Source organism: Eretmochelys imbricata, chromosome 10 (genome assembly GCF_965152235.1).
Source record: "Eretmochelys imbricata isolate rEreImb1 chromosome 10, rEreImb1.hap1, whole genome shotgun sequence".
In the NCBI taxonomy this organism is placed as follows: Eukaryota; Metazoa; Chordata; order Testudines; family Cheloniidae; genus Eretmochelys; species Eretmochelys imbricata.
In genome coordinates, this window is record NC_135581.1 from 70,927,994 (window position 1) to 70,952,984 (window position 24,991).

General features: G+C 45.6%; 1 protein-coding gene across 4 annotated transcripts in view; it reads left to right on the forward strand.

The window, feature by feature from the left end:
- NTRK3 (neurotrophic receptor tyrosine kinase 3) overlaps positions 1 to 24,991 on the forward strand; it is a 311,454-nt gene that overhangs the window by 247,338 nt on the left and 39,125 nt on the right. For all 4 annotated transcript variants that reach the window (XM_077827898.1, XM_077827899.1, XM_077827900.1 and 1 more), the window contains 2 exons: positions 13,178 to 13,308; positions 18,113 to 18,285. In XM_077827898.1, the coding sequence (XP_077684024.1) occupies positions 13,178 to 13,308; positions 18,113 to 18,285 (304 nt within the window). The remainder of the gene's footprint in view (positions 1 to 13,177; positions 13,309 to 18,112; positions 18,286 to 24,991) is intronic.

Sequence of the window (24,991 nt, forward strand, 5' to 3'; positions counted from 1 at the left end):
GCATAAAGCGGCCTCCTGGTTGCTCCCAGATTTATCGGGATTATCCATCTCGGCAATAGGATGCCATTAAGTGTCTGATTACTGCATTGTTAAAGCACTAAGTCTGAAATCTGACTACTGCAGGGCCCCTGAGGGAGCCTTCCCCCTCCCCCTTCCGCCACTAACAATCCAGAAAAATCGCAAGTGGGATCTGTCTGCAGCAGCACTTTCCAGTCAAGTGAAAACTGGCTGGAAAATCAAATCAACTAGTAAAGTTCCTGTGAAAAGCAACTCTATCTCTTTAAAATCGCCCCTTTTGGGACGGTTGAACTGAATGGCAATTGCAGCTGATGTAAAGCAAACCGTTTCTCCTCTCTGAGCCCCCTCCTCCCAGACTGACGAGTCTGAGGGAGGCAGACGCTCTCTGAAGACTATTTTCCTCAATTCAAATAAATTCACTTTCAAATAATGTGTAATTAAATGTGTGGTATTGAATTAATGTTTTATTCTGAGTGCTTTGGCAGCAGGGGACTCAGGGGCCTGGCTGGTGGAAAGAAAACACGCTCACCAGAAAGCCTCTTGTCCTCTCTCTGATTCCCTTTTCCTCCCGCCCCTGCCAGGAATCCCCATTCCCACTTCCAAGAGCCGCTGGAACACACTGGGGAGTCAAGGAGTGACTGCCACTTCACATTCGATCCCATTTACGGTACCTCGTGGGGTAGCTCCCGGACTCTGGACCAGCACGAAGGTCTCTGCAGCTCAGTACCCTCCTCTTCCTCAGCCCTGATCCCACTCCATCTCCTGCAGGGGTTTGGTTTCTTGCCCCTATGACTGCCTGCCACGTCGTTAACCCCTGGTGTGCCAAAAGCTGCGCACACTTTGGGATAGGATCCCAAAGCATCACCTCAGTGGAGGCAAAGAAGTTGAAGATGTCTGTGGTGCTCTGTGATATATCCATTGGATATATGTGGAAATAGATTGTGGGAATACATGAAGCTCAGCAGACAGGCTGGACTTCGGAGTCTTGTTTCAGCAGGGAGTTATTTGTGGAGGTGGAGAGATCTATGGAAACCTTTGTCCTGTTTTCATGTCTGTTGCCTGTAGCTTTGACAAGGCTCAGGTCGGATCACAAGTGCTTTTGCAATCCACTTGGGGTTTAGCGATGTTTTTAGTCACAAGGAGCTGCAGAGGAGAGCGATCTTGCAGTGACAAGCTTGTGTGATATGGCAGGGAAGAGTCTAGGGCTAGGCAAGCAGAGGGAGCAATGAGGGGCGAGCAAGACGGAAGCAGGAGCGTAGCAGGAGCAAAGTTTTAAAAACAAGGGCGGTTTTATAGTGGTTCTTGAAATGACTGGTGCCAATGGACGTGTTTGTAAGTGGGGGTCAGCTGGCCGTGCTGTTTCATGTGGATGAAAGGCTGACATCATGATGGAGTCTAGAGAGCCAAGTTTCTGGGAGGGCACAGGGAAAGCAGTGGCTTTGGCCAAGGCAAAAGGAAAACGTGGGACAATAATTTCAGCAGCAGTGGTATCCATGGGCCCTGTTACAGTGGCAACAAGCAGAACTGCAGTCTAAAGAGAGAGATCTAGATTTGTTCCTTGGGAAGGAAGGGGTGGGGAAAGGGAGCTGCGGGGAAAGGCAGGGATGTGGCATTCAGATCAACCCAAACCAGGTTGGGATGGGCAACCATGTTGAACAAAATGGACTTTTCCTGCCCCTCAAGTTTGACGTGTTCTCCTCAGTGATAATGTTTTGGCCATTAACTTCTGAGCACAGATGAGGCATATGTGTGATTTTACCATCCGCTGATGTCAGGGACAATAATCAGAAAACGTGTGGGTGTGGCAGGTGATCTTTTGTTGAAACAATTCTGCCAAGTTACATGTCTGACTGTGGAGGAAAATTTGCTTTTTAATGATGGGAATTTGCCACTGTGCAAGAATCCGGATGCACACCAGGGTTGGAGGCCTCCATTATTTATTACTACAGTCGCTGGCAAAATCTGCGGTTGATGATCAACAGGAACCCTCGGTTTGACGTGGCTACATTGTTTTCTTTTCTTTCTGGAATTCCCCAGGTAGGGAGGAGATCTTGCAGAGTGCTGCAAATAATTACAGATTTCAACTGAGAATCCGCAGAACGCCCAATAACCCTAGGTTACTTTATGCTATTTCCTTTTATAAGATCATTAGCAGGCAAGTCCTGTTCACAAGTATGGCATGTATTGTTCTGGAATGGATGTGAAGGGTTGGGAATCTATTTAATTTTTAATATGCGCCACTTGTGCTTTTTTTTTTTCTTCAGAAAAAGAAGCTGGGCCTTGCTGTAAGATAAACAGAAATATTCTCTTCAAATAATTTTTTTTAACTGTTCTTAATGAAAATGGGGGTTTCATTTTGGGTTTAAACTTTTTCAGCTGCGCTTTATGCACCGCACTGGCTTTCATCTCCTTCTGGGTACAAATCAAGATATTGGTTTTCAATCTGGCTGCTTTAGAGTCAGCCTCTCGCCCTGTGTGTTATCGTGACAGCAGAGCTCAGATGAGATACTTTGGCTCCGGGGCCTCAGAGGCGTCTCCAGAGGTGGTGGAGACATGGTGTTCTCAGAGAACCATCTCAAGTTGCAAAATTTCTCCCTCTGTTCTCATCCTCTCTGGAGACTGATTTTACTGGCACATCTTTTCAGTCAAGCACGATAGGTGTAAATAAATCGAGGGGGAGCCTACTGCAGTAGTATCTAAGAGTTCCAGGCATGGACTAGGAACCCATCGTGCATTTGTTCTGTACAAACTCAGAACAGAGACAGTTTCTGCAAAAGACTTTACAATCTGTGTAAGACAATAGACGACAAGTGGAGGAATACAAAGAAACAATAAAACAGTGTGGGTCAGTATGACAGGCAGTGGTCTCAGCACACCAGCTTCTTAACTGTTGTCAAGGCTTGTATAGGCCTGGTGGCAAAGGCGTTTTAGAGAGGGCTTTGAAGGAGGACAATGAGTTTGCATTGTGGGTTTTGACTTGGGAGCCCCTCTCAAGTATAGGGGGCAGCATAGAAGAAAGCATGAAGGTGCTTGTTTGAAAAATTAACAAATAGGTGATGAAGGGTTGCACCATTGCCTGACTGGAAATGGGAGTCAAATTTTTGATAATGTGGGAGAGATGATAGGTCTCATGGGGACGGGCTGTGAAGGGCCTTGAAAGTGAAGACAAGGCACTTATGTTTGATGCAATGAAGAAAGGGGAGCTAGTAGAGGGATGCAGCGAGTGGGTGTCAGGACCAAATTGACAAGCTAGGAAAATGATTTTTGCAGCAGCCCTTTGGAGGTGAGAGCACAAGATGGCCTTTGTCCAGGCCAGAGAAGAAGATTGCAGTGATCGAGCCGCGAGATGATAAAAGCTTGGATTAGAGTGTTAGCTAGGCAGATGGATAGATAAGGCTGTATCTTAGAGATGTCATGCAAGATTTAGACACAGCCTGGATGAGAGGCTGTAGAGAGAGTGCTGAGTGAAAAATGATGTCCAGGTTACAAAGATGACGGTGGTGTTATTCATAACGACTGAGAAAGGAGGGAGTAAAAAGGGCTTTGATACATGTGGTTTCTAGAGCTCAGAAAGTCTATTTATGGGAGAGTTCCAACCCAGTTTTGCAGGCTCAAGAGAGTTACCCAAGGTTGGGGTACAAACTGCATCTTTTTGGTGCTGTTCTGAACCGAGTCTCTGACCTTTTGATTATTATTGTCCATCACTATTTTAGACATGAACTCCAGCAAGACATGACACACCCCTGAATGGTATTTGGACAAACTCTAATGTAGGATCTCAGCAAAGAGTAAGGGATCAGGCACAGGGAAGAGCTGTCAAGAAGCAGATGTAGAACCTCCTCCAAAAGGCAGTCAGTGGCCAGGCTATGTACTGTACCACCAGAAGAGGAATGCAGCCTATTTATTATCCTTCTGGACCAGAGGGAACAGCGTGTGTGTTTCTCCATCATAGACAATATGGACCTGATTCTCCTCTCACTTACATCAGCTTTATGCCAGTTGACACCATTTTGCTCCATTGATTTCAGCAGAGTTACTACGGATTTACACCAATGTGAGTGGAGAATCAGACCACATGCAGTTAGCAAATGAGTAACCTTTTTTCATTAAGAAAAAAGCCCAAGTTAGAGAGTGATTTAACAGACTGCCAACTGTGAGGCTTTTTGATCCTGTCCTACCACATGCTTTTGTTGGTTCAAGTATCTTGGGTAACTCATCAGCGCAGTCGATGGACGCTTGTACAATTTGAAATGAACTCCCCTGGCTAGTTACATGTCTTAATTACACAAGATGTAGTGCAAATTCTGACCTTTATAGTTGATTTTAATAGTCACGGTGCATGCAAGTCACATAAGGCTGATTCACAAGAATTATTGTCACAGTTACTCATGGAAGAAATTAGTGAATAATGAATACTTCTGAGAACTTTACCTTTTGGTGAACAGAGAAAAAGACCACATTCACAGAATAAATGATGTGTTGCAGCAAATTAGTCATCCTTAGGGAAAACTGTCACGCATTAGTATTATATATATATAGCGCTGGAAGTGTAAACCAGGCTTTAGAAGTGCATAAAAAAGACAAGGACCCTGCCAAAAAGAGTTTGTGATCGAACTCAGGAGATCAAGAAGTCAGCTTTAAAATGGGTTTTGAACAGTGAGAGGAACAGGGCATAGGGGGAGTTTTCGACAGGATAGAGTGACCAAGTCAAGACGGGGAGGAGGTGCAAAGGGGGCCCGATGGGAAGGAGTGCATTGTGGCAAATGAAAGCAGAGATGTGGGTTGAGATGGCACTGGGCAGAGCCTGTAAGGTAAGGACAGGGAACATGAACGCGACATGAAGGAAGAGCGGAAGCCAGTGAGAGGATTTGAGAAGGTCTTCTCCACAGCAGGAGGAGAAATTAATTATATGCAATGGGAGGTGAAAAGAAAGAGAGGGGAGAGATTTCCATAGATTTGTTCTGTGTTTCCCCAAATGAGCTGCATGTTATTCATGAAACGGGAGCTGCAGGATACAAAATAGTTTAGCAAATACATACCAGCAAACAGGCCCCTTTTCATGAGAGTTGAAGATGGATGGTGTGCATGCCACACAAATCAGTTTCAGTCCAGTGAGAATAAACAGCCCAGACCAGTAGCCTAGGGATAACTTTCTGTGCTGCTTATATAGTTTGAGGCCTATTCCTAGCAGCTGTTTAGTGTGTCTATGATTCTATCCACCCATCTACCTACCATCCTAAACATGCATGCCACACTTATCACCATAATATCTGTATCAACTTTCCAACATACCATAATGTCCTTTGCTTGAAGGACATTGGAGCTGAGCGGTCTTAAAAGGAAAATGGGGGCATCTTAAGGGGCATGGAAAACACACAGAAATTAAAATAATAGTAATGAGAATGAAGAATGATTTGAAAACATGTAAATAATCAGGAAAGTGACTGTGTGAAAAGGAGACTATGTGAGATTCTGATTTATCCTCATCAAACTGTTTCAGTTATATATTTTTTTTATGCCTACCAGACTGTAAACTCCACTTGGGATCTGAAAAAATCAAGCTGGGCTCTTTCTGCCTCTTATATTGTCACCAGCGGTAGAGATTTTGCAACAGGAGCATAGAATCATAGAATCAGCCGTCGGAGTTGGAGATGGAAAAGCCCTTTTGGCTCATCTAGTCCATCTCTGGAGAGCTGGTGCAGGATTGACCCCTTCAGGACATGCTGGGCTGATGTGTGAGGAAGAGCTGAATTCATCTTGCCCCGCAAAAGCTATGTTGGTTCTGAGGGACTCATAAGAGTCAAATGTGTTTGTCTGGAATAACAGTAGGTGCGACTCAGGGACTCAGGGAACAAAGATGGGGCATAACAAGGTGCCATTTGTAGACAGTCATTTTTCTGACTGAATGCTCTTTCAGCCATCTTGCAAACGGTTTGTTGGAGGTTATACAAGGTCTCACGGCAGAACCAAGGTCCCTACCCTTCTGCCTAGCGTCTTGTGGAAGCGGAAATCCTGTTGTGATGGTGAGCACACCTCCTACTGCTTACCCAACTCTAACACTTTTAAATCTAAGACTTCCTCTAACCTCCTGTTGGGCATTTTGCGATTGCACTATTCACAATGGTAATGGGAGAAGCAAAAATGTTTTCTACAAATTAATTCTTGATGGACAAAGAATATGACTGAAGGGTCTCTATCCATTTGTCTATCTTTTTTTACATCGTTTATCACCATAGCAACCTAGCAATTGTGGGACCAGAATTATGAGATATTACCGTGATTATGGCAACTAGTTCAGTGCTCTGTGTTAGCGTCTGTCCTTGTAGGTACAGCATGGCCTTGAATAAGTTCTTATAGTGCTGTTGAGTCCAGTTATTTTCCTGTCAATTATTATTGTGGTTCTTGCCTAGATTCTTCTTTTGGATTGTCTTACTAGCTTTCTTTTGTAAATTAACGGTATATGGAGAAGAAAAAAAAGAGGGCTTGCAGGAAGGCCATTTGCATACACCTTGTTAGCAAGGCTGACCGCAACCCAGCAGAGACCGATAAACAGATTTAGTACACCCACGTCTGCCTGGAACAGCAAACAGCAGCTGTTTATCAGGCAGCACTTAGCTTTTGCCTGGAGGAGGTAAATAGCTTTATTCGGATGAACCCCCCATGTTTTCCTTGCAATATAGTGTCTTTGGTGGCAACTCTGGCTGCCTTATTAATTACAAGTTACAGTGTAAAATGGGGTAGTGAAGACCAGATTAAAGGGTAGCAGAACGAGGTCCCAGTCATTCAATTCCAGGATGAATTTCATTGCTTTATATTTTGAACCCATGCTGACACAGCAAGGTAGGACCAAACACAGCCATGAGCCCTTTGTGTCTCCAAGAACTTCACGTAAGCTGCACCAGCTCAGTCCTATGGCATTTGAAACTGTTATTTATTATTACTCCATATGGGCCAAAAACACCACTATGAAAAATTCCCTGTGGCCATTCTGGGATCGGGGGAAACAGGATCAGCAGACATTTCCTTCCTGAACCCCAGAAAGGGTGGCCAACTGTTCCCAAGCACAAAACTGATTCTCTATTAGCTTATTAAATTTTATAGAGCCATTCAATTTTTTATTAAATCCATTAAAACTACTTGATACCATCACCTCAACAGGACATCTACTCCAGCTGCTCACTGTAATATGGCACTGATATAATAGGTATCATGGAAACTTGGTGGAATGAGGATAGGGACACAGCAATACCAAGATACAAAATATATAGGATTGACAGAATAGGTCACACTGGGGAGGAGATGGCATTATATTTGAAAGAAAGCCTAGCGTCAAATAAAGGTAAAAATCTTAAATCAATCGAACTGTACCATAGAATTGCTATGGATAGAAACTCCATGCCTGAACAATAAGAATATAGCAGGAGGAATATGTTGACCAGGATGGTGACAGTGATTATGAAATGCTAAGGGAGATTAGAGAGACTACAAAGGCAGAAAACACAATAATAATGGGAGATTTCAACTATCCTCATATTGACTAGTACATGTCAGCTTAGGACAGGATGCAGAGATAAAATTTCTAGACACCACAAATGACTGCTTCTTGGAGCAGCTAGTCCTGCAAGCCATAATGGGAGAGGCAATTCTTAATTTAGCCCTAAGTGGAGCACAGGATCTGGTCCGAGAGGTAAATATAACTGAACCGCTCAGTAATAGTGACCATAATGTAATTAAATTTAATGTCCTTGTGTGGGGGAAAATGCCAAAGAAAGCCACCATGGTAGTATTTAACTTCAAAAAGGGGAACTACAGAAAACTGAGGCAAACTAATTAAACAAATTAAAAGGAGCTGTCACAAAGGTGAAATGCCTGCAAACTGCATAGAGACTATTTAAAAACACCATAATAAAGACTCAAACTAAACGTATACCCCATAAAAAGAGGACCAAACTATGCTGCAAAGGCTAAACAGCAGAGTAAATGAGGTGATTAGAGGCAAAAAGGCATCCTTTAAATATTGGAAGTCAAATCCTAGTGAGAAAAATAGAAAGTACCATAAACTCTGGCAAGTCAAGTATTAAAGTATAAATAGGCAGGCCAAGAAAGTATATGAGGAGCAATTAGCTAAAGACACAAAAACTAACAGCAATTTTTTAAAGTACATCAGAAGCTGGCAGCCTGCCACTGGATGATGGAGTTGCTGAAGGAGCACTTAAGGAAAACAAGGCCATTGCAGAGAAAATACATGAATTCTTTGCCTCAGTCTTCGCTGCAGAGGATATGGGGCAGATCCCCACACCTAAGTCATTCTTTTTAGATGACAAATCTGAGGAACTATCCCAAATTGAGGTGTCAATAGAGGGGGTCTTCGAACAAAGTGATCAGCTAAACAGTAATAAGTCACCATGACCAGATGGAATTCACCCAAGAGTTATGAAGGAACTCATATAAATTGCAGAACTATTAACTGTGAATGTAACCTATCACTTAAATCAGACTTTGTACCAAATGACTGGGGGGTAGCTAATATAATGCCTATTTTTTAAAAAGGCTCCATAGACAAACCTGTCTATTACAGGTTAGTAAGCCTAACTTCAGTAGCGGGCAAATTAGTTGAAACTATTGCAAGGAACAAAATTATCAGACATATATATAAACATGATTTGTTACATAAGAACATAAGAATAGCCATATGGGGACAGAGTCAACATGACTTTGTAAATCATGCCTCACCGGTTAGAATTCTTTGAGAAAGTCAACAACCATGTGGACGAGGGTGATCTAGTCCGATATAGTGTACTTCCAGAAAGCCTTTGACAAGGTCCCTCGCCAATGGCTCTTAAGCAAAGTAAGCAGACATGGGTTAAAAGGGAAGGTCCTGTCATCGATCAGTAACTGGTTAAAAGATAGGAAACAAAGGATAGGAATAAATGGTCCATGAAAACTGACCATTTTCATATTGGAGAGAGCTAAATAGCAGGGTCCCCCAAGGAGCTGTACTGAGGTATGTGCTGCTCATCATATTCATAAATGATCTGGAAATGGGGGTGAACGGTGAGGTTCCAAAATTTGCAAATGATACAAAATTACTCAAGATAGTTAAGTCCAAAGCTGAGTGCGAAGAGTGGCAAAGGGATCTCACTAAAGTGGGTGATAAAATGGCAGGTAAAATTCAGTGTTAAATGCAAAGTAATGCACACTGGAAAAAATAATTCCAGTTCTACATACAATATGATGGGGTCTAACTTTGCTGTTCCCACTTAAGAAGATCTTGGAGTCATCATAGCTCGTTCCCTGAAAATATCCGCTCAATGTGCAGTGGCACTTAAAAAAACCTAACAGAATGTTAGGAACCATTAGGAAAGGGATAATAGCAAATATCACAATGCCACTGTATGAATCCATGGTACGCCCTCACCTTGAATACAGGGTGCAATTCTTGTTTCCCCATCACAAGAAAGATATATTAGAATTGGAAAAGGTACAGAGAAGGGCAACAGAAATGATTACGAGTATTGAACAGCTTCCATATAGGAGAGATGAAAAAGACTGGAACTGTTCCGCTTAGAAAAGAGACGACTCAGCGGGAATATGATAGAATCATAGAATCGTAGGACTGGAAGGGACCATGAGAGATCATCTAATCCAGTCCCCTGCATAGAGGGTATACAGAGGGTATACAGAGTTCCTATAAAGGGTACATAGAGGTCTATAAATTCATGAATGGTGTGGAGAAAGTGAATAGGAAAGTATTATTTATCGCTTCACATAACCTAAGAATTAGGGGTTACCCAATGAAATTAATAGGCAGCAGGTTTAAAACAAACAAAAAGAAGTACTTCTTCATACAACACACACACAGTCAGCCGGTGGAACTCATTGCCATGAGATGCTGTGAAGGTTTAGAGTATAACTAAGTTTTTAAAAGTTCGTGGAGAATAGATCCATCAATGGCTATTAGCAAAGATGGTCAGTGACGCAACCCAATGCTGCTGGTGTCTCTAAACCTCTAACTGCTGGAAGCTGGGACTGAACAACAGGGATGGATCACTCAAAATTGCCCTGCTCTGTTCATCCCCCTGAAGCAACTGGCACTGGCCACTGTCAGAGACAGGATACTGGGCTAAATTAATCATCAGTTTGACCCAGTATGGCCATTCTTATGTTCCTTAAATTCTTCTTACATATCTTCCCTCTTACCTGAAACTTCCAGTGTGTCCTCCTGGTGTGTTCAGGGACATCACATACATTATGATGTTAACAACCCATTGGTAGTTTAAATTACCCACACCAGAGCCCTGCTCCAAACTCTGGATCTTTAATCCAAAATGTGTATTTTTGTAATGGAGCAAAAATCAAGTCTGAACTCTCTGAACCTGAAGGTACAAAATCCAGGCCTGAACTTTCCCATGTCTAGCAGTTCAGACTCATTTCATTCTACAGATACAGTAGGTTGGTGCTGGGTAATTGGTTCAGTTCCAGTCATGTCACCTCTTAATTATCTTCCCTCTAGTCTAAATAACCTCAAACGCCATCAGTCTCTGCTCACATGTGAGCCCCTCCACAGCATGCAGCATCTACACTGGCCTTTTGCATCGGATTCTGTAACAATTTCACTTCAGATAGGGTGACCAGACCTGGATGCTATTCTCCCAGATGAGTATTTCTTTATAAAGTACTAGCGCAACATCTGTGGACTGCTCTCAGTATGAGATAGCTTCACCTTAGCCCTCTTTCTGGCTGCTGAACAGTGGACCAAGACTTGAAATACTGGGTTTATCACTACACCCAAATCCTTAGTATGTAGACTACTGTGATGGGCCCCATGGAAATACCTTGGTGGACAGAAAAGAATCTCTAAATTCATTGCCATTTGAAATGTTTTTAGGTTAGGGGTTCTCCCTACCCAAGTATGTCCCTTTACACTTAGACACCTGACATTTCAGATTCATCTAGGTATCCATAAACACTGAAACTAAGCCAGACCAAAGAAACCCATACCTGAGCTGCTGTCTTCGACTGTCATTTGAGATTTCACACCAGTCGTTTGGGATGTGGCTACCATCCTATACCTTAATGTTACTAATAGTATTAATATCGGTAACTAACAGTTTTCTACCTAGTGCACAATTAATGAAAAGGTCAATGAGAATTCTCTATAGGGCGCTGTTCATTACAAGGCCCATTGCTTATGCAGTCTGTCCATATCTCACTTCCCAAACAGTCAAGAGGACTGTAGATGGCAGCTTATAGACCTGCCTGCGAGCTTCTAATTAGCAGGTTTAATCGTATGGAAGCCATCAGGACATTCCTCTTCCAGTGCATTGGCTTTTTGATAAATTGAGCCCTGCCTGTGCCATCACAGGGTGTGTTCGTCCCCCTGTGAAGCAGATAGGTATTGGATTGAGTCAGGGTTGATATGGCACTTGGGATGGGCACTTGTAATGGGCTGTAACCTTTCCTTCTTGATGGCATGCTCTAGATGACTCGGAACAGCCACCACAAGTGCTGTCTCAGTGTTGTCTTACCTTCTCGATAGACCAGCCCAACATGAAATCTGGGCACCAGAGAATGGTGCCAACTGAGTACAGATCCCTCCTGCCACCTTGGCAAGGGGAAATGGAAGAAAGGATACAAAAGCAACTTGCTATGGAAGAAAGTGGGAGCACGTAAACAGAGTATGCATCCGACGAAGTGAGCTGTAGCTCACGAAAGCTTATGCTCAAATAAATTGGTTAGTCTCTAAGGTGCCACAAGTACTCCTTTTCTTTTTGCGAATACAGACTAACACGGCTGTTACTCTGAAACCGTAAACAGAGGGTCACATTATGGCTGCCCCTCTGTGGGAGAGAGAAGGGAGCACTTTACCATATAGGGGATGGCCGTAATGGGGCCACATTTGGTCCATGAGCACAAGGGAGAGGTCACCAATGCTGCCATCACTCTGCCTCCGGCACGCTAGGGCTCAGCTGGGGAGAGTCCGTGGTGCACCGGTGCCTTAGTGAAGCAGCTGGCTCTGGGGAATGTGCTCCCCCAGTATCTGCTCCTGGCCTCCACGGGCACAAAGCTTCCAGACACTGCTGCTGTGGTTGGGCACCTCTTCCTCCCAGCCCCACACTGCTCAGGCCCATGGAGCCATAAAAGAGCCCCTTGGAAGCACTGGGATGCATACATGATGCAGTGCAGAGGCTAGAAGGGCCATCTTTTGGGTGAGATATGAAAACAGTGCTTGGCACACTGTGGTCATTGAGCCTGCCTGGGCATTTGCCCCAAGAGAAGGCACTGAGGGGCAGATTTCCAAAGGCATTTCTGTGTCTAAAGGTGTAGCTAGGTACCTAATTGGATTTTCAGAAGTGCCTACGGGCTAGGGCCGTAAATCCCATTGATTTCAACCAGAGTTAAATGCCAACCTGCCTTGCCTCTTTCGAAGAACTCGCTAGGTGCCTATCTGCACCTTTAGGCACCTAAATACCTTTGGAAATTTGCCCCTGAGGTACTGCACCAATGGGTGACGTATAAAGACCTAAACAGACGGAGCGTAAACCGCAGTGTCCCCACTAAATTCTTGTTGGTTTGCTTCTTCCTGCGTTTCATTATGTAGCATTGCTGGGTGCTGCTAAACCGTTGCCACTTACTGCCCAGAACTTCACGACAAAGTCAGTGATTTCTCTCCTCCCAGGTCATTTCCCTCATTTTGACCCACCAGGGGTCAGGCACCCAAATATCTCTCTTGAGCTTTGGAGTTTAAACCAACCCAAAGTCTCTATGCAAAACTCACTCGAAACCCTCAGATTTCACCTGGTCTGGCATCAAAACCATGTGAAACTGAAACATGTAATGAATGTGGTGCCAGAGCATATGTCCAGCTTGGTTCCAAACAGACCCAAAACAGCATGGGAGATTCAGCTGAAAGATTCCTGAACCTTAGGGAACCTCCTGTTAAACCTGCTGTGAGTTTTAGCGAAAACCGAATGACTTTGAAGTGCTTTCCTTGCTGATATTTTGCGCAGCTGTAGCTCCACTCTGCAAGTCTGCATCCCCTGTAGGGGTGCATGTGAAAAGGGAGAGAGCTTGTAAAGCACTAGAAATGTAACTCGTTGTCCCTTCCCTGCATTAACCTGGATTCATTCTCCCCTCCCCATCAACCCATTCTCTGCAGATGTTCAGCATATTAAGAGGAGAGACATCGTTCTGAAGAGGGAACTGGGAGAAGGTGCCTTCGGGAAGGTGTTCTTGGCCGAGTGCTACAACCTTAGCCCCACCAAGGACAAGATGCTGGTGGCAGTGAAGGTAAATCTCAAGAGAGCATGGAGCAGAATGTAGTGGAGGCTGAACAGCAAGGTATAGCTGGTTGATACTGTGTGGGAAGGATAGGATAGGTGGGGAAGGTTTGTCAGATGCAGTAGATTGTGGTAAATCCACTTAGTCACATAATGTTTCAGCATTTTGCTTGAAGGTAATTTATTCTCACCAATGCCAAAACCTCCTTTCCTTTCCTGTTGATCTGGCCACGAGGCACCGAGCAGAAGCTGCACTGCACTGGTCTGGAAGCTAAAGCTGACATGCAGCTGCAAAAACAATGTATGGAATTCACCTGCCCTCTCCGAGAGACTGGGGGCCCTCCTCCCCCCTCCTTTTGCTCAGCCTTTTGTTTTATCTTTTGCTGCAACTGTACATGAGACGCTGAAGCAAAGAGGCCTCAGCAAAACACACACACACACACAAATCCAAAACACAAACACAAAAAACCCACAGAAATACAGTTTTCTGGGATGATCTGCAAGATCCTCGAAGGACCACTTCCAGCTGAGATCTGCTTCTACCAGCCTGGTCACAGAACTCCAAGCTAAAGGACTTCCAACAGAGGCCAGCTCAGCATGGCTTCTGCTGTCTCAATCAGCTGCTGTGTACACCCCTTAAGGGTCCTTTTGAGAGACTCAGGACACGTTTGCACAGCAAGTCCAGGCCTCGGGTGGAGGAGTCTGCTTAGTGGATTAGTGTGCTTTCATATCAAGTGGCACCAGTTGGCAGATACATCATAATCCACTGTGGTAACTGCGGCCATGTAAATCATTGTAAGTGGTTTTGAATTTGAACTGATACTCTACAAAGAAAAAATACCATCTGTCTCTCCAGAAGTCCAGAGACAACCTGTTCCCAAAGAGAACGTTGTTTTAATGAACCTTTGAAGACTTTTTTTTAAGCTCACTTTTCCTGGTATGTTCTGGTCCTGAACTGCAAGGTGCCACCCTTTCGCCCTATGCTACAGAGATGTATAGAGTAACTACACACATGATTAATTATCTGAGAGCGTGGCTTGTGTCATGATGTGAACCTTGTTCCCCGTCTTGTGTCTGCCTCTCAACAACATTCATCCCTTTATGGCATATAAACAATGCATCCACAATCTCTCAGGGCTCGACTGAGTTCCATTTGCTTGTAGGCGGTAGTGTTATCTCGACTATTTCCCACTAATTGTTGTTACAGACTTATATCTCCAGAATGCCTTTTGTCATGGTCACAAAGTATTTTACACAAGACTGACTTCACCACCTCTGAAATGCACCCAGCTTCAATATGCAACACAAGAGCTGTTTGACATCCGACGCACAAGGACGAGGAAGAATAATGTAGCCAGTTGAAGCCACAAGGGGAATTTAGGGAGCACATTTAGGTAGTTATGCAAAATCTGAGCCCAGACCGGCAGAGCTTAACATCAGTCCTCCTTTACAAAATGCCAGAGGGTCTTTAATTACTGTAAGTGACCAAGGCTTCCTGTTTCGTATCCAAAAACCTACCCCCAGCAGCATCACACCCCGTAAGTGCACTGGCATTTGTTCCATTGTGGGTTAGATGGAAGAGTACCACCTCCTGGAGCATCAGTACAACTTGCAGCACCTGGGTTTTCTTGGAGATCTTGCAAGCGCACACAGACTCAGCCTCCTGAGAACTGGCTGGCATTTATTACAGGCGGGGACTGGTAGCACGGCCCGTTATTAAGGTTGTGCGATCCTTCCTATTGTAAGATCCTGTTTTCAGTTGCTAATACCTTTCCCAGCTTTTAACCATTTAGACTGAAGATTCCAATGCTGGGTGTCTGCTTCAGGCTGAATTTTTTTTTTTTTTTGGAAAATTTCAACCAAAATGATTCAGCTGTGTCCAGGAATGAGGTTAGGGAAAATGCATTGTTTTGCCCATGCTAAAAAATGCAGATGACCTTTTGTTTGCAAAGCTCTGGAACCAGAGTATTGCATGCAAAGCACAACTCCTATTGACTTCAGTTGTAGCTGTAGCTGAGAAAGCTGCAACTCAGCGCCCAGAGTCTCAGGTCAGGTATGAGAAAAATGAGGCACTCACAGGGACCACCTGCGTAAAGTTAGGTTTAAGTGACTTGCCCAGCATCCAGAAGAAGCAGAAGCAGAGGTAGAAGGCAGTTCTTCTCCCAGGCAGCATTCAACAGCCTTAATCATGAGACCCCTCTCTTTCCTCTTCTATTCTGCCTCATTCACTATACATCTTCCAACGTCTACATTTTCTGACTTTTAAATGCTTGCCTTTGCAAACGTAACAATGTTCCTTTAACATCTGTATTCCCATTACCGTGTAGAATCAACGGTGTATTCAGGGAACTTAAAAGTCATTGTACCTGAAATATCAGGTCCAAATATAAGGTGGGAAAAGGATGACTGAGGAGGGAGGGGAGCTATTTTCCTGGAAGGGTGTAGCAGCCATACTATAAAGATATTAAATGACTAAAAATAATCAGGTGCCTGAGATGAGGATGGATGTTTTGCCATCTGCACAGTGTAACTGTCATCCATCTAAATATCTCTAGGTGGCTATCCCTTGAGGGCAGAGAATTAAAATGAAATTATACAATGTGTTGAGCGGGTGTAGGGCAGGGGAAGGAACAAAGAGGAATGGCCTCGTGCTCGGATAATAACCTGTAGAGATCAGTTCAGAGGAAAAAGCACGTGGGAGAAGAGCACTTGCCACTTTGCTAAGCTTAGCGTCTAGCCTGACAAAGCTGCAGGACAGACTGGGTTTATTTTCAGCATCTCACTCCATAGATCCACTCCCTCAAGACACAGCAAATGAGAAGGAGCTTCCTAAATGCTGAACATTCTTCCAGTGCATCATTTACAACCAAGTTCTGCCGACCTTCCTCTTGCTATTTGTGCCTTTGAATTCCAGGCATGAGTAAGATGAGCAGGGTCTCGTCCTTGGTCCCCAATCAGTGGGGTGACCAGATCAGTTTACAGACTGACAAGAGAAGGACTGGGGTTTGTGGTAACTCCAGTGACATCATTACACAAACAAGAGATTGGTAAGCAGACAGCAGACATCCTGATAGGGTGAGCACCCAAGAAGAAATAATTTCAAAGGATACTGTTATGATCAAGGGGTATTAAATCTGATCAGTTTCTTTTTTTTTGATGCGTGAATGTTCGCAGTCCATGGCATTTGTGATGATTCTCCCAAAACTTCTGGGCTCTTTTTTCCAAATTAAAGGCAGCCCTCACAAATTACCCTGCAATAATAACAAAGCAGTGTCCAAACCAACCTCCATAAGCAACTGTAAAATAATAAACAGTGTGTAGAGCCCTGCACTCACAAGGAACCTTACAGTATTCTCAGGAAGTATGTGCAGTCAAGTCCTCCTAGCACCCTACAATAACAAGTGTGTGCATGGTGCCCAATGCTACCCTATAACAGCAGCAAACCGATGTGCTCAAATGTGCTAAAGGAGACATTTTTGCTAAGGATACAGATTTCAGCATCAATCTCTCAGGGAGCTGTTATAAACAGCAGGGAATAAAAACATGATTTTAAAAATTATGAGGAAAGATTTGACAGTGTCCTTCAGAGGCATTTTGAAAAATCCTCACAATAACTGCACAGCCCGGCAAATCCGTCTTCAGAAGAAAGGCGGTGTAGTCAGCTATTTCAAAAGAAAAGACAGCTAGAGGGGGCTGGCTGGCTCAGGAGCTGAGTAATAATGAGATACTGAGCCTTTCGCCCCTAGGTCACCAGTTGAAATCCTGCCCAAGTTTGTAATAATGGGAATCTATTACCCTTTGAGGGCTGTTTGCTGCTCTCTGTGAAATGAGTTGGGGAATGAGCTCTATTGCCAAGTGGGCTGCTGTCCACATAGGAAGAAACTCCAGCCTAGTGGCAGTCGCTGCAGCTCAAACTCAGCAGAGCTGAATGGTGCCATGGAGCCATACCACCTTTGCCAACTCCCTCAGGAGGTGCCTCCAGAGTATGGCTGAGGCACATAGGTAGGGAGTAAAGGCCCCTTGGACAGCACTGTGAGAAGACCGGGAACTCCGTGATGGGTCCCACAACAAAGCCCCCAAACTATTAGGTGTTTAGTGGGAAAGGAGGGGGTTGTCTCTCCTTGTCGCAGGAAAGTGAAGAGATCTGTGATATTTCTAGCACCTGCTGGTAAGACACTGTAGTTTAATGGTAGGGAAGGCAAGCTACTCCTCCTAAAATCCAAACAGTCTTCGGCCTTGTCCCATGTTCAAACCAAACCCAAACCATATTGAAGGGTTAGGAACAGTACACTTAATGCAAGAGGGCAGCTCCTATAAACTATCCCAAAAGATCTCCGGCCCACATGTAAGTTCCTCTAGCTTCCTTCTCTTCCCATCTGTTCTCTCTCCAGATTTACTCAGCAGATTCAGGCAGCGCTATCCAGTCTCTTCCCCCCAGCCAGTCTCGGGTGCCCCCCTCAATGTCATCCCAGGTTGGGTTTCAGGAGGAGGGTAGCTCAGTGCAGCAGTTAGAGCATAAACCTGGAGCTGGCACTACAGGATTCTGTTCCCAGCTCTGCCACTGACTCACTTTGTGGCCTTGGACAACTCACTGTTTCTCCATCAATAAAATGGGGATAATGAACCTGGTTTGTCTCACAGTGGGGCTATGAGGCCTAATTCATTCCTATTTGTAAAGTGCTTTGAGATCCTCGTGTAACAGGCAATATCACTCTGCAGAATCCTCTACCCCCAAGAGTCCAGCGCGGAAAGGCCAGGCCTGGTCCTTCTGACTCACACCCTCCCAATTCTGTTTGCATGCTCCCCTCTTCCAGGCTCTGAAAGACCCCACTTTGGCAGCCCGCAAGGATTTCCAGAGGGAGGCAGAGCTGCTCACCAACCTGCAGCATGAGCACATTGTCAAGTTCTATGGGGTCTGCGGTGACGGGGACCCTCTCATCATGGTCTTTGAATACATGAAGCATGGGGACCTGAATAAGTTCCTGAGGTAAGCGTGAGCTGACTGCTGAGATGGCAGGGCAGGGGCCACAGAACCTTCCTCCTCTGGGTCACTGCTCTGAATCCAGACCAAGCCAGTAGGGACCAAAAGTCGTTACTGTTCAGCGACTACTTGACTGCCTGGATAACATGAGTCAGCCATTCTCAGTCCAGCTTCCAGCAGACAGGGGGTCAGCGCTCTCCACAGAGAGCCATGCAGACTGGACTTCTTCCTTATCCCTAAAGGGCTTCCATCTGCTCAAAGCAGGTTTGAGACAGGAGGCAGCCTGGGAATGCTATGGATAGAGGTCTGCAGGGCTGGCAAACCAACACCTTTCAGCAGCTGTGAAATTCCCATGCCAAACAAAGCCAAAGACTGAACCGACCCCCCTGAACACTTCCTCTGGTTTGTAAAAATGAGGTTATCGTTCTGCTGCCATGCATTTTGTTTTGCATATCACCCACCTCAGAATCCTGATGGGGCCAGGAGTAAAAATACAACACTACCCTAGAGAAGCTGTATTTTCAGGATGTCTGACCTGGCTGGCGCCAGTGGTTAGAGATCCTCTGAGATTTCCAGCTCCCCTTTCTAGATCCAGAGATCTGATTTTTGGGGTGCCTCCTGGACCCAAACACTGGGGCTTTGCTCACTAATTCTGATCAGAGGTCCCTAATCCTAGGGGAATTAGGTGCTATTGTAGGCTGGGCCCCTTACAGTCATTGTCTCACCTGCCTCTAGAGTGGTAGAGATTAAAACACCAGCCCATCATCTTGTAAGCATTTCATTGCCAGAATGTAGCTCTTTCATATACACTGTCCCTCAGGGCTTGTCTATATGCAGCATGGGAAAGCGTATTAGAGGGGTGTGATTTGAGGGGTGCTCTGCCTGCCCTGTGTAGACCCTCCTGGTGTGAACAAAAAGGTTTCAGTTTGCGTTAACGTAGCCCTGTTTCAAATCTCTGAGTGGTGTGGAGCATACAGCAAATGTGTCTGATGCTAGTCTCCTGTGATGCAGAAATCATGCTCTAAAACTTGTACTGTGAGTGGAGTGGCGCTTACCTCTTGAAATAATTACTAGCTTTATTTCCAAGTATTTAGAAAATTGGACCCTTGATATTTTTGTGTTTTGACTGCTAAGCACGAGCATAATTGCATTAGGAGTGAGGAGCTGAACATGATGTCAGTGCTAGAGATGGGGCTCTCCTGTTCACGGAGATTATTGTTCCACTGGTGCAATCGATTTCTGACCAGGAAAAACAAATCCTTCCCTGAAGGTTTGGGTTGTTAAACAAGTGTCCTGCATGCATGAGGCTCTGGGAATGGCTCTTGAAAGGTTCACCTCCCCCCAGAGCTCTGCAAGGGGGCTCTCGCACTGATGTAGGCGTTTCACAGTCCTTGGGGGGCAGCCCCAGCATTTTGGTCCCGAAGCCAGAGGTGTCTGGGCGGTTGTGTGCAGACTTCAGGAAACTGCATGTGATTTCCCAGGTCAATCCCTACCCCATGCCCTAGCGAGAACAGCTGGTTGACAAGTTAGGAACAACACAATACATCAATTTATTAGACATACCAAAGAGGCATTGGCAGGTCCCCTTCACAGCCAAATCCAAAGAGAAGCCAGCCTTCCCCACCCCGGGGCTCTCCCATTTCACTACCATGCCTTGTGTGGCACCCCACCACCTTCCAGCAGTTATTAGACCACCTCTTCCTGCCATCACTGTGAGCATGTAGCTGCCTATTTGGGTGAGGTGGTCCTTCTTTTAGTTCGGAGTGCAGATACAACCTGTAGGACAGTGTGTTGCTGAAGGAAGCCAGCCCAGAGAAAAGCATGAGAGACCAAGTACTTGAGGTACTTAATAGAAAAGGAGAAAATCCATCTGCTCTTAGATGAAATGGAGACACCATTCCCTGGCCAAAAAAAAAAAAAAAAAAAAAAAGGTTGTAAGCCTTGTCCTCCTTAGGACTAGGCACATATTGCAGGTGAGTCATACCCTATTGTACCATTTTGGCATCTCCTTTAATTGACCTCACCAAACAGAATGCTCCAGAACAGGCCAGCTGGACACTGCAGAGTGACAAAGCCATTCCTTGTTAAGCCTTTCCGCTGCCAGAGCTCTGGGGCCTGGCTTGACACAGACATTCATACTCCAGACGAAGGCCTTGGAGCTATTCCACCCCCACGCTTCCAGGGTTGTACTGGAGTCAAGCCACAATTTGCCTCATTAAGTGAGATAACCCATGGTTGAGGAGTGCCTGGGTACCCAGTGGGCTCTCTGGAATAACCTATTAGGGAGGGTCTTTGTCTCATTACCATATTATGCCCCACTGCCCTGGCTCCATGTGATGGAGTCCAATCTCTGGATTACCCAGTAGTCCCAGGTATTACAGCCATACACCTTTTGGATACTTTTCCCCCTCATGCTGTGGTCATCCCCGGGCCCCCTACTCTGGGGAGTTATGTGGTGGGCAGAGTGGACACTCTGGAAAACCAGTAGCTGCCCTCACATCCCTGATACACCCCAGACCCTTTTTTACTAGTGATGGGACGAGACACCAGCCTAATTATTGGGACAGGAGGGCTCCAAAAGACACCTGGGCCAAGGGAACACCCCACAAAGCTCAGGGTGTTCAGAGAGAGCACGAACCCCCTGAGCCTGATTCACTAATGCAGCACTGCTGCCATCCTCACAAAGGGGACGAGGTAGAGAGAGGGCAGCCCCGGGAAAGGGAGGCTGCCAGACCGAACCTCTCTCCCTTGGGCAGTGAGTTCAGGCAGAGCCATGAATTGATCCCTGTGCTGTTGCTGGAGTGCGTACACTGGGTCCTTTGTGTAGCCAGCCCAGAGGTGCTGGGCGGGGAGCTGGAGTCAGGTCTCCTTAGGCATGAAGGTCTTTACATCAGATAAATAGGGCCTCTCTTTTGCTTGCTGCAGAGGAGCCTCTGACGGGACTGGAACAGGGACCCGCCATGCCTCCCTTTGCTGAAACGATGCTGTGGGAGGTGCCATCTTTCAGGCAGGGCACAAAGCCCAGGCCCTGGACACTTGTGTCATTTAAAATCCCCAGTGCATTCCCTCAAAAAGGGGAGTTCACCCCCAGACACTGTCAAAAGCTCAGCAAGGATAATAACATTCTTCTTTAATTTCACCCATCAGCTTCAAGGTCCTTCTTTGCTGCCTTCCTTAACTTCTTGTGCAGTGTTATTGTGTGCTGTGAAGCAGCTGCTACATGCCACACCAGTGGTGGCCACACATCAGTGCTGGTTAGGAATTAGCCCTGGCATGAGAGGGCCTAACTACCAGTGACTTCAGCAGATATTACCCCAGGTTAGCCTGGGGCTAAATGTGGACCAGTCTCTGAAGCCCTTGGGAGTACTGTTGTAGCTGTGCTGGTCCCAGGTATTAGGCCATGGCTACACTACAGCTTACGTTATGTCGCTCAAGGGTGTGAATTAGCCACACTCCTGAGCGACATAACCCATGCAGACATAGCACTGTCCACTCTGGTGCATTCCTTGCTTTGGGCATTCACTCTGCAGGAGGCATGCAGAAGTTTTCTTTGGCATACTTCACCCAGCACTGCTCCCAGAGCCAGAGGGGCGGGGGCTGCTTTCAGGAGATAATCAAATGAACTTGTTCAAGTTCAACTACACATTTCAATAGACATTGAAAAAGCAGTAAAAGGGGAGAGGGCTCACTTTAGCCTGGGCTTCCCACAGATAAGCATCATAAATAAAAGTCCCCCAGTTTTTATTATGCCACACAGGGCCTCTCAGAGAAAACACTGAACAATAAAGGTGACCTATGTGGCAAGGGGAGTCATTTCAATTTACACCTGCCAGCTGGACTGGGGATTGAGTGCCACAGGGTGGTCTCTCTTCATACTTCATTCCCAGCCCTCACGCAGCCTGGCTGCTCCTCTCGTCACTGGTGGCGGCAGATCAGACGTGTCAGGCCCATCAGGAAATACAAAAAGGCCTGCTGCAAATTGCAGTGTCCTGGCTGATAAAAGGCCAGCATTGAAATGGCAGCTCCCTCCAAAAGAGCCTGTCAGGGAGAAGTGTAAACATCCCTCTCCAGGGAGCAGGGGGTCTCCAGGGCTGACTTACTAGGGAGCCTGGGAGTTCACTAGAGCTGCTATGCAAGGCAAGGTTACAGAGCTCCTGCTGTGCTCATACCATTGGTGGCTGCTCTGCATTTCTGTGGTGTTCAAATATTCTCTTTCTCTCGATGTTTACTGCACATGTGTCTCCCTCTCTATCTAGCCATGGAGAAGGACAGAGTGAGCGAGCGTGTGTGTTAAACTCAGAGCTTGGGTGGCAGCAACAGCTAGAGTTAAGGTTACTTAATTCCATTGTAAACCCCTATTTGCAGTCACCTTTAATTTCCCCCTTTTATTAAAGTCTCCAGACTTGCTCCCTGCTCAGAGGCAATTGTTTCTTCGACGTTTGATTATGCATGTTTGTAAAATCAGAGCGTCAGTGGTAACAACAGCTAGAGTTAAGGTTACTTAAACAATTGCATAGTAAACCCCTATTTGCAGTCATCTTTAATTTTCCTCTTCTATTAAATACTCCAGACTTGCTCCCTGCTCACAGACAAATTGTATCTTGGAAGTTTGTGTAGCCTTTTGATTATGAAGAAAGAAGGAACAAACATACATGCTATCCATTACCAAAAAACAAGTCATAGTAGTATAATTTTAACATCTCTAGTGTCCAAACAGCGAGGGGCAAAAAGAGACAGTGCTCATTGAAGACGGGATTTCTGCCCCATGCTGACACAAATGTCCATCATACGAACTGCAGTGTTTTATCCCCAAAGAACAAACCCCTCTGATGGACTGAGAATCTGCCCAGTTTTACAATCCTTAGTAAACTGCATTATCCCTACTCTCTGAGAAAGTGACAGACCAACCTGTCTTCTCATGCTCTCTGCAGCCTTCTCCACAGAACGATGCACACTCGTCACTTACACTATTGGCATTAGCCTGTTGACGCTACCTCCTCTGGGACCATCCCAGCTACAAGGAGTGAGGAAGGGCCTGTCTAGACTAGGTTGCATTTTAAAAGGTTTTAACTAATTTAGACACTAGTGTAAACAGGGTATCCCACTTTTACAAAAGTGTTAGCTGGTTGAGGGCAACTGTGCACCCCTCTGAGGTTGACCTTGAGCAGCTAATATGTTTTGAACTTGTCCTGTGTTCCTTACCTAGACGGAAAGAGAGATTTCCTTGGTGCCTCTTGGTCTGTTTGGAGTTGGAATGAGCTGCAGATCAAACAAGAATCTCCAGCAATCTATCAACAACACGTTGCTCGCTTCCAGACCTGTTCTACACCAGAAATATTACTCGTTGTTGACAACAGGTGTCAGCCACAGTCGAACCTTGACGAGCAGGGTCCAACTGCAAGTGCAGACCATGGCCAGCTGTGTTCTTCACTGTTTCAGACACTGTGGTTTGTTCTGGTGTATGTTTGTCGCTCAGTCGTACTCAGCACCAGCTCAGCTCCACTGACTGCTGACATCTGTTGTCAACAACAGTTAATTTTCCTGATATAAAACAGGCTTTAGGATGTTTAAATAAGACATCAATCATTCATCTTATATACTGTCTTCAGTAATCCCCTCTTGCACTCTGCAGCATTCCCTAACAAGTTCTCTCAGCGCACAGCTTGTCTCATCAACCCACCTGCTCTTTACAACTAGCTCCATAATCTCTGTGACATTTCTACCCCCCAGCCCAGCTCCTCCAACCCTAGCCCTGTGCTCTCTGCAGCATTTCTACCTCCAGCTCTCTGTAACGTCTCCACCTCTGTCTGCAGCACTCCTTGCTCCCTAGTGCCACGTGTAGAGTTCACCTTCCCTTTCAGAGCTCCTCCTGCTGTCTTGTAGGGGAGCTTTAGGGTTGTATTTGTGGTGGCAGGAAGGCAATAGACATTTGAAGAAGTGGCATCTGAAAAACGGAATCAGCTGAACCCGAAATATCTGGACTCTAATCCCAGTGCTCATCCTAGAGCCCAGCCAAGCATTTAAGAAAAGGAGATAAACAGTTCTGCTCTTGTGGGGATGTTTAGCCCCATGCAGGGAAGGAGGTACAGCTCCGTATATGCAGTTTCAATTTGCTTGATGAAATGCCAAGAATCATTTTGAAGAGAGTGGTAGAAAAGCCCCAGAGGAAATGTTGTTCTGTATCTAGTCAGGAGGAAGAAGATCACAGAAAAATCTCTTGCTTTTTTCCTAAATATGAATGTTTTTCCTATTCCACCTCTACACAGGCAAACAGAGGGTGAACTCCAGCAGGGGAGAGACATCACGGTGGAGATAGTGTGGCAAAGACAGGCTTAGTATGTGAGGGGAACTGGGTGGGCAGGGCAGCAAGGAGGCTGACCTTGAGTCCAAACCTAGAATGCACTAGTTTCTTATACGTACACCTTGTGCTGCCCAGGATTTCCCCTGTCTTTTCAGGGTCTAATCCCTGCTAACAACTCTGGGAGGGCATGTGACCCTGCAATTCACACACATACTCCCATGCATTGCCTCTGCCTGCCACCTTCAGCTCCTGTCCACGCTTACAGATTCCAGGGCTGCCTCAGGGTTAGAGTTGGGGTTCTGACCCGGGGAAGCCCAGGAGCATGTGACATCTGAAGCCTAGCAGAGACCCCTCTCACTCAGTGGAACGTCACCAGGAGCAGAGGACATAGTGGGGGCTGGTGGAATGGAG